Genomic DNA, 9,246 nt, shown 5'->3' with positions numbered 1-9,246 from the left:
ACAAATGAATGTTGGAATTATTCCTGCGGTATACCTTTAAAAATGTACCTATAATTATAGTCGAAAATATAATCGAAACATAAAGCAGAAAAAGCGTAATAAAGTTTAAATCGATTATATTGCGAGCCAAACTGAAAGGAAATAGTTATTATTAGTTTCTTTCTCATTTTTATGATGTTGACCAGCAACAAAGATAGAAGGACTTTATCGTCAAACATAGTTCAAAAGCTAAAAAAATAAGACAACCAGACAATCTCATTCAGACATAGAACATTCAACGGTAGAAGCGAAGAGAATCATCAAGTTTTAGTTTAGACTACGTTAAAAAGGGACATAACAATACATGAAAACTCTAGTCGCGATCGAACTGAATCGGTGATACAAACGATCAACAGCAATATCCATTCATTTGTAATAAACCGGAATCTTTCTCATTCGTTGTCTTTTTAATGTTTTGGTCGACTGGGTACCAGTAACCAACAGATCCCCACTTCACAAATCACCAAACATGTCATCAAATCGTGGGATCATTCATCAACACTCCCTTGGACACAACGAACACAAGATGGTTTTTCCTTTACGAACACAACGCTTCCTTGTATTCTTCTTGGTTTTTTCTCTCTGGGTTGTTCTCCAGCACACACATGGTCTGCACACGGCGCGGGCACGGTAAAAAAAACCAATCAGTACAGTAACCTTACACGATACAGCTTCTAGCACATGCAGTTCTAGTTGCGTCGGTTGCCGTATCCTGGGGCGGTCGGGTTGGTCAGCTGGACGACGATGTTGTTGAAGTCCAGATGCTTCAACATCTCCTTCGTCTCCGGATCAACCTCAATGATGTCCTGTTCTAGCGCGGACACGTCCGGCACGTAGTTGTCGCGACGCTCGCGTTCCTCTTCCTGGAGCTTAATAGAAATACCACGCACTTGCGAATGACGTAGGCGCTTCATCAGATGGGTCACAAAACTGCAAAACGGACGAGGCGATAGGAATTAGTAATCGAATGCAGAGGGAGGGGGGTCACCGCGAAAAACAAGCATTGTCACTTACCCAGCGATCTTGTTACGCAGCGGTTTCGTCGGAATGATGGCCACCTCTTCCACGACACGCTTGTTTGTGTGGAAATCCATCGTCAAGCGAGTATAGTACTTCTCGATGATGACCTTAGAGGCCTTCTTGACCGTCTTGGTACGAACGCGACCCTGTGAAATGGCATGGTAAACATTACATTCAATGGCTCGCAGTTAAAATACGGCTTTCCCGAAACGCATTTCAAACGGCACACTGGGTACGATAGTTTTCTTGTAAACTCGCATCAAAAGCATTGTCCATTCATAACATAACCTTTCGCATCATTCCGAACTATCGGCCAAGCTCCGGTGTATAGCTGTCAAACATGGTTGTCGGGCATTCGTCTTCCGATGCTCCGCTAAAGATGATCTTAAAACAACAATTTCGGCCAGAATTTACAGCCAGCCATCACATTTTCCACTAGCATTCATCAGCGCTGATAGTCGTTTCCGCTTTCCAGTGTGCCATCATCGTGCAGAACGAGAATTTCACCGATAATTTCGTATATTTACCATTCTGTGCTAAAATTCACGGCTATCGTTCACTACGAAAACGTGTGGAAAAGACTCTCGTGACGTCACGTCCTTCCGATGCCAGTATGACAGCTGTCAAAACATCCTGTTACCAACATTGCCGATTCGAATTCATGTTTTGTGTGCCTAATGGTTGTGTCGGAAGATTCAAATTATTATCTCAAATTTATGTTTTCACAAGAAAGTTTACTATTATATTTCTATTACAATCTCATCAAAAATAGTTGCAGTTCAAAGTTTACAACATTTAGTTTATTCAATAAGAGTTCTTGCTAATTATATAGGTGCAAAACCAGACAAACAAAATTCAAATCCTTCACCGGAAGTATGCATCGTTGCCATGGGTGACGGTGTGTAAATAATATTTTCACTCTTCAAAATTACAATCGTTTCGGTCGTCGGTGCACTTTTTAACCAGCGGTTATCTTGTTTCGCTTGAATTGCCAAATTTGTTCAGTGAGGAAAAGTGAAAACCAGTCGACGAGGAATATAAACGAAAGCAGGGAAAGAAAATGGCGGAACCCACTACAATAGAAACGACCGAAGCAATTTCGATGCATGATTTTCTCGAGTTTCTTAACGTAACATGTCAAGTGAATGATTCCTTCAACAGTAGCAAGAAGAATCCTTCAACTTTCGATTACAACCAATTGGCCCGCAACGAGCTGGTAAACAGCATCCAGCAAAACCGCGCCGACGGAACGCCAGGGAAGGGCTCCGATACTAGCTCCACCATTTCTCCTGCGCGCCAAGCGGTACCGTTGGCTGCTGGTGGGAAAAAAGACTCCAAAGTGGATGATGGACCGTCTACGTCGTCCGGTACGCGCTCCACTTTGGACAAGAAAATGACTCCAAAGAAGCGGGCGGTGTCGCAAAAATCGCAGAAAAGCAAGCCCGAAGTAGTGGAGGTGCCGAAAAATCGGCTCGAAAGCATACTGAACGAAAAGCTGGACGAGGTGCTCAACGAGGGCATACTGGACTCGGTATTGCCATTTATCTGCCCATCGAACGCATCCAGCTACCATCACAAGAGCGGCGCGGGTCAGAAAATGAATGGCACCAGTCCGCTCGGGGTGCAGACGGTAAATGCGACCTCGGTAGGGGTTGGATGTTCCGGTGGTAACAAGTCGGCCGCTAGTGGTGCCTCGACGCCCGACACGCAAAGCGGTAGCAGCGGCAAAAAGTCTACCCTTTCCGCCGTAGGGGATGTATCGCAGAATTTCCTTATCGCGAGCAGCTCCACAAAGACGGGTGTACGTCGGAAGTCTTCGATTGCGCAGATTGCTATTCCGGACAGCCGGGCGGAGTAAGCAGAAAGCATTTCGCAACATTTGTCGCCATCCGTTTCACATGCTTCTTTTATTTTACCAACTTCTTCTTTTTCGAGGCCCGAAGTCATCATCCACGTTTGCGACGAAGTGAAGGGATCGTCGAGGGACTTCTCCTGCCCGCAAAAGCTGCTGATCACCAAAATGGGCTACTTCGCCGATGTGACGGCCGGCCAGCGGTTGGAAGATATGGACATCTCGGTGCACTGTGACCTGCAGATATTCGAGTGGCTGATGAAGTGGGTGAAGAAGGAATCGATGTCGCAGGACGACTGGCCGACGCTGGATCCCACGAACGTGATACCGATACTGGTCTCGGCGAGCTTCCTGCAGATGGAGCCACTGCTGCTCGATTGTCTGTCGTTCTGCCACGCTCGACTTAACGAAGTCGTGAAGGCTTCCGCAAATCTGGCCTGCCTGAACGATAGCATCATCACGCGGCTGGCGGCCATGTTCACCAACCTCGAGCTGGAGCTGGTGAAGGACAAGAAGGATCGCATCGCCCCGCGCCTGTGGACCAAACTCATACAGAGCCTGTGCGAGATTGAACCACAGGCCCTGCGGGGACACTATGCGACGCTGGCGGGCATGTTCCGGTGTCTGAAGTGTGGCAAGTTTCTGACACAAACGGTCAGCTCGTACATACACTGCCTGCCGCAGAACATTCGCCTCAACCGCTGGGGCCAGCTGATCAGTGCGCATGTGAAGGATCCGTCCTGGAACATTACCAACTACGTGTCGAGCCTGCACAAAGAGTTGCGCTCCTGGCGCAAGGTGTACTGGCGCCTCTGGGGTCACTGCCACTTTCTCTACTGCTCGATCTGCGACACCCATTTTCCGGTCAGCCAGATGATGTGGTGCCAGTATCATCCGGAACAGCCACAATTCCTTGGTCCAGCGGCGGAAGGCCGGGTAGCAGGACCGGCCGGTCGGTATCCTTGCTGCGGCAAGCAAGCCTACCGATATGAAACATTACCCGGCCCGTCGGTAAGTACCGGCTCATTAGTGCCATTAGTGGGATATCAATCGATATCGAGCAACACGTTTGCTAGAAAGAAATTCGTCACTCAACCGTTGGTCGTCATAGTGCCGTTTACTCTGAAACATTTTTTTTTAAATTTGAAAATTGAAATTTAATAATTGTTGTTCTACTTCTAGGGTTGCCAATTTCGAGAACATACGGTACAGGTGGACACGGATCGGGATCGTGCGGTATTGCAGCTCGCCCTGCACGCCTCCGAGGGTGGATGCCTGTACGAAGCGTCGCCATTCAAACCCCCGAATACGTCCGCCGAACCGTGGTGGAACGGAATCGGTATCCTGCCGCACCGTTCCCGCCAGGGTCTGCTGCCAACGTTCCACGTGGACGGTGACGCTATGGTGAACCACCACCATCACCGCTCGAGTCGCCAGATGTCACAGTCGCTGATGGACACGGAGAGTGAGTCCGATTCGGACGAGTACGACAAGTCCGGTACCAACCAGAGCCGCAGCACGAGCAGCAGCTCGGACGGCGAGGAGTCCGAGTACAGCAGTCCACCGTCGTTTCAGCAGCAGCAGCAGAAGGACGTCAAGCGCAAGCCGAAGCTATCGTACGGCCGGCACTGGGCTGGTGATATGTCCGCTCGGAGCAACCAAGACAACCAGCGTGAGTTTGAGGAGCGAGCGATGAAGCAAATCATTGCCATGGTAGGTAAACGCACCGGAGGCGAGCAGAACCTGCAGTACCAGACGTACCAGCAGGGCGGCACCTACATCAAGCTGGAGCTGGACTGGCGCGAGTCGATCAAGCAGAAAAACCTTGCCAGTCTGAAGGCGAAAACGAACGGCACTAAATGATGGCTGCCGATTGAGTTGCGTTACAGTGAAGTAGAAAACTCTTTTAGACGCTGGATCATCAGATACGCAGAATATTTTTTATGTCCCAAATTATTGTTTGTTATTTGAAAAGCACTTTTGTATATTGATTGTGGGGTTTTTTGAACACGTTTTTTCATGAGCAATATATCAATTTAAATGGATGTAGAAATATTGGAAAAATGGATGAGTTAATAAGAAAATTGTTTGATTTCAATCGGCTATTTTATACAAATTAGAAAGAAATTAGATCAAGTTACTAGAAATAACCAGGTTCCACTGTAAAAATAAAATCACTAACCAAACCAAATCCATGTTTCGTGTATATCAAATGTATTTTTCCACTTTTTCCTTTCGTATCTTATTTCACAGAACTTGATCAACATTACACTTCTATAGACTTTCAGCGAACGGCATCGGAGAAGAGGCTGCACGGGACCACCCAGATTGGTTTCTCTGTTTTCCCATGCACACATTTCGTCCACTTCCGTTATTCGAATGCTAACGGAAGGCACGTAACCCTGCGCGGATTCGTGTGATTGATTTTGTAGGCTTGCACTTCGAATTACTTCTACTGTCTTTTGTAGGTGTTTGTTGGAGTGCAGAACAGCGGAGGTGAGGTTATCGTTCGAGAAAGCTTGCCACACTTTTACTCTACATGGGACATAGACAGTTTGTTCGACGATTTGGATAAATAAAATAGAACTCTATTGCTAACCTACCCCCGTATTTTTTTCTTTTAGAACGACACAGTATTAGTAGGTGTGTGCAAAAAATTTAAGATGCAAATGCCAAATAGAGCTTAAAAAAGGTCATTCAATCAAATCCATTTTTCTCCACAATTTCTGCTATCGATTTTAAAAAGTCTGCAAAGAATGTTTTCAAGAGCGGGGCAAATGGTTTAAATAATCATCAACAGAGGAAACGATAACATTAAATATCGGGCAGGTACGAACTGCACGCACTTCGCTCGACTAACTGAACAGTTGCTCTGAGGCCCGCTCTAGGTGCCAGTTGTGGCGCGACAGGGCGGCCCGTGCATCGTACTCCGGGATGCCCATGTCTCTCAGTCGCTGCACCTTCTGGTCAAAGTCCGCATTCGCAAATGGGCCTCCCGCGTACACGTTGGTCCAGTGTTTCGCGGTCAGGATGAACATCTCGTGGTTGTCCTTGTACTGTGTCGCTACGACCGCATCCTGCGGATCGTCCGGCTCGGCCGCTGCCAGCAGCGCCTGCAGGGATAGTAGGACGGTGCGCAGCGTCATCGCCGCCGCCCAGTTGTCCTTCAGTATATCGAGACAGATCGCACCAGTTACGGAGGAAATGTTTGGATGCCATATCTTGGTCATAAATTTCACCTTTGTGGACGAACATAAAAATAGGTTAATTTTTACGGCGGGTTCGGGGAGCAGATCAGTGGGGGGGTTTGAAAATCACCTTCGGTGGATTGAACGGGTATGTTTCGGGAACTTTAATTTCTAGTACGAACTTTCCACCCTCGTAAGGGGTATCCGGGGGGCCCGCAATTTCTCCTCGAAGTTCCGTGAAATTATCGTTTACCATGTCTAATTTTATGGAACACTGAACAATCTGAAAAAGAAAATTGAAATTATTAAAAATGATTAAAAATGAAAATCAAGTAAAGATCAATCAAAGTAATAAAGAGGAAATTTATAATCCAAAAATTACACATAACTTTTTCTAAAAAACTAAAAATAGTATGTCTTGTCTGGGAAGGGCTCCTCTGCGGAAGATGTGCACATCAATACCGAGAAGTGTAGTATTAACCACTAAAAGGATGGTTTGTTCTAATTGCTTTTAAATTTCACATTTGTATTCTAAAATCCAAATTGATTAGTTAAATGGATGTTTGTTCGGTATTGTAAAGGTCATTGTTGATTGCAAACAGTCCATATCTAGCAGAGTAATGTATAGAATTCTAGATTTCTATACATAAAAAATAGTGATCAATTTCAAAATGTTAAGATGCGACTGTAATTAAACGACTCAGCTCGAGTTAGAAAACAATCAAACGGTTCAAGGTGACGAAGATGTGCCCCACTGATTGGGTCGTTGCCGGGTCTGTGCATGAGGGATGATAGAATCGGTGATAGTGTCGATCCACGAGAAGCAGGCATCGTTCGTCATCCGCAGCTACGTTCGAAGGCTTCCACACAAGTGGTCAAAGAGGAAATTGCACTACATTTTAATCTGTAAACTTGAAAGCTGTAGTGTTGCAATTTAAGCAAAGTGTGAACATTGAACAGGGACGCGACGCAATGAGCAAGAAGAGTGTTCAGAAGCCGAAGGCAAGACAAGGTGCCGAAGGTATGTGCAATGGGACGGGGATTTTTTTGTACAATTCACAATTGAACGTAAGGAGTATAATGCAACTTCAAATCGGTGCTAATGTTCTTTGATGAGCGCGTTGCTATTTTAAAAACATTTTTGCAGTTTTTTGTAGTCGAAAATATTATGCAATCTGCTTATCAGCTCAAAAGGTTCTACCTATATCTGAATGATAGACGACCACTTTTTCGAATCGCTATCTTAAACTCATATGACTTACCTCTTCACTTTTGAGGACCTCTTTGAACTCTCGCTTAATGCGGGATACTGCCATGTTCGCCATATTTCTTGGTGAGGTGTTTCGAGTAACGCAAAAGTAGTCCTTTTAGTAAGTACTTGTGTATTGACGGGTGGTGTATAATTTATAAAAATTGAACTCTATAAACAATTGTTGATTTCGTACTGCCGATGTTTATCTGCAAAGTAATCGAGGAACGGAAAAGAACGTTTTCATCGGGATTGAGGTAGCTGCACCGCGAAAGACATGCTCGGCTTCGCCAGCCTAGAATATTGCCTTTGCGAATAAACACAAACACACCATTATTATTTATGCACTGTTTGACGACCTGTACGCAACACTGTAGGTGGCTAGCCTTTGTCATATAAACACTTTCTCTACGTTGATGCGGCTATGTTATGCTTGCCGTTTCTACAGCAAAATCATTGAACTAATGTTTACTACATTACTCTATTCGGCGAATTATGTTGGGCTCTATAAACATGTTTGCAAATTCTGCACATCATTCGGTTCTTCGTTTGACGTTGTTTGCTCCAAGAAGATGATGTGCATTATTTCTTTACCTACCCGGTGCTTCCTTTGGTCCGGAATTGATACTGCGTGTGTACAGTTATGGTAACTCAAGTGAGAAATATCAACAGCAGAAATTCGGTTGTTCCAACATCGTCATACGGGAGGCCGTTCTTTAGTTCCTTCTCTCTAGAAATCCTCACGCTAGTGCTTATGCTACCATCGGCTGCTGCTGTGTCGCTATCAAGCAGTTGTAAAGAAGGTGTTTTCATTTAGAACAAACTTCTTCAGAGCCCCAGAGAAGTTGGACACTTTTTTACCAATGGTCGCTGAATATTTTACTAGACTGTAAAATTTATCCTCTTTTCTTCCTACAAAGCGCAGTTTCATGCACATTCAAAAGAAGTAGTGAAACACAAAAATATTATGCCATTACCTGATAGGTTTGACTCCTTGGGAATGACATTGCAAGATGATTGTCGCTCTTTACCTGCTCACGGTGGTCATATATGCGGCTTTTGGCATTGCATGGAGTATTTTTATTAAAATTAAAAAAACTCAGCTAATGTTAAAGCGGTGTAACAATTGCACTATAACCCTTGCATGTGCATCTTTTTTTTATATTATCTCACATCTAAAAGACCTTTAAGCTTACTCTATCTTACTCCCATTTACGAATCCCATCATTGGTTTTCGCAAGAAATTTGTTGACAAAGATTTTATCATCCATAAATCGCTTAAGTTCGGACTCTTGAATAACATACAAAAACACGTGCGGAAACATGTAAATAACCCTTGTGGAAAAATGGTTTTTAACAGAGCCCATTGTGCATCGACCGCGTTGTGAACTGTCTGTGCTGAGAAGGAAGTAAACAAAAAAATGAGATAGACATAGTTCTGGGATCTAACACCAATACTATGGCCACTGTTCTTATAAGCAAATGTCTTATTAGAAAAAAGCAGTACTATTATCCAATAAGCAACTGGATTATTGAGGGTATTTTAATTGGGAGCGCGGAAACGATACGAACTGTCAGATTTCTCGTCGCGGTCCCATACAAAAGGTAAACAACACCTTTGAAAAAAGCGAAAAAATGGCTAGCCGCGTCGTTTCGTTTCCGCGCATCGTCTCGACACGTAGGTGGCGTCGTTTTGGATCGTCGAGACGGCCAGCCATTTTTTCGCTTTTTTCAAAGTGTTGTTTACCTTTTGTATGGGGCAGTGTCGAGAAGTGTATCGTTTCCGCGCTCCCAATTGTAATACCCTCATATGTTTGCCTATTTACGATTGGGGTAATTTAATTTTTTAAGAAACTATCCAGATGTAACGTTCGACAACATACGCTTAAGTTGAAACA

General features: G+C 44.7%; 3 protein-coding genes across 3 annotated transcripts; 1 reads left to right on the top strand and 2 right to left on the bottom strand.

The window, feature by feature from the left end:
- Positions 1 to 575: 575 nt before the first annotated feature.
- Positions 576 to 1,674, bottom strand: LOC131262693 (small ribosomal subunit protein eS17). The gene is made up of 3 exons (XM_058264752.1): positions 1,587 to 1,674; positions 1,054 to 1,205; positions 576 to 969 (listed from the first exon to the last, which is right to left on the bottom strand). The coding sequence occupies exons 1-3, from the start codon at positions 1,587 to 1,589 to the stop codon at positions 729 to 731; spliced, it is 396 nt and encodes a 131-aa protein (XP_058120735.1). The 5' UTR covers positions 1,590 to 1,674; the 3' UTR covers positions 576 to 728.
- Positions 1,675 to 2,119: 445 nt separating this feature from the next.
- Positions 2,120 to 4,774, top strand: LOC131265011 (SANT and BTB domain regulator of class switch recombination). The gene is made up of 3 exons (XM_058267273.1): positions 2,120 to 2,913; positions 2,995 to 3,922; positions 4,094 to 4,774. The coding sequence occupies exons 1-3, from the start codon at positions 2,120 to 2,122 to the stop codon at positions 4,772 to 4,774; spliced, it is 2,403 nt and encodes an 800-aa protein (XP_058123256.1).
- A 334-nt stretch (positions 4,775 to 5,108) lies between these two features.
- On the bottom strand, positions 5,109 to 8,128 carry LOC131266312 (ubiquitin-conjugating enzyme E2-22 kDa). Its single transcript, XM_058268770.1, has 4 exons — positions 7,947 to 8,128; positions 7,362 to 7,557; positions 6,230 to 6,382; positions 5,109 to 6,150 (listed from the first exon to the last, which is right to left on the bottom strand). The coding sequence occupies exons 2-4, from the start codon at positions 7,422 to 7,424 to the stop codon at positions 5,767 to 5,769; spliced, it is 600 nt and encodes a 199-aa protein (XP_058124753.1). The 5' UTR covers positions 7,425 to 7,557; positions 7,947 to 8,128; the 3' UTR covers positions 5,109 to 5,766.
- Positions 8,129 to 9,246: the final 1,118 nt, after the last annotated feature.

This window comes from Anopheles coustani, chromosome 2 (genome assembly GCF_943734705.1).
Source record: "Anopheles coustani chromosome 2, idAnoCousDA_361_x.2, whole genome shotgun sequence".
NCBI classification, from domain to species: domain Eukaryota; kingdom Metazoa; phylum Arthropoda; class Insecta; order Diptera; family Culicidae; genus Anopheles; species Anopheles coustani.
Note: the sequence above shows the minus strand (reverse complement) of the source record. Positions and strands in the feature narration are given on the sequence as shown.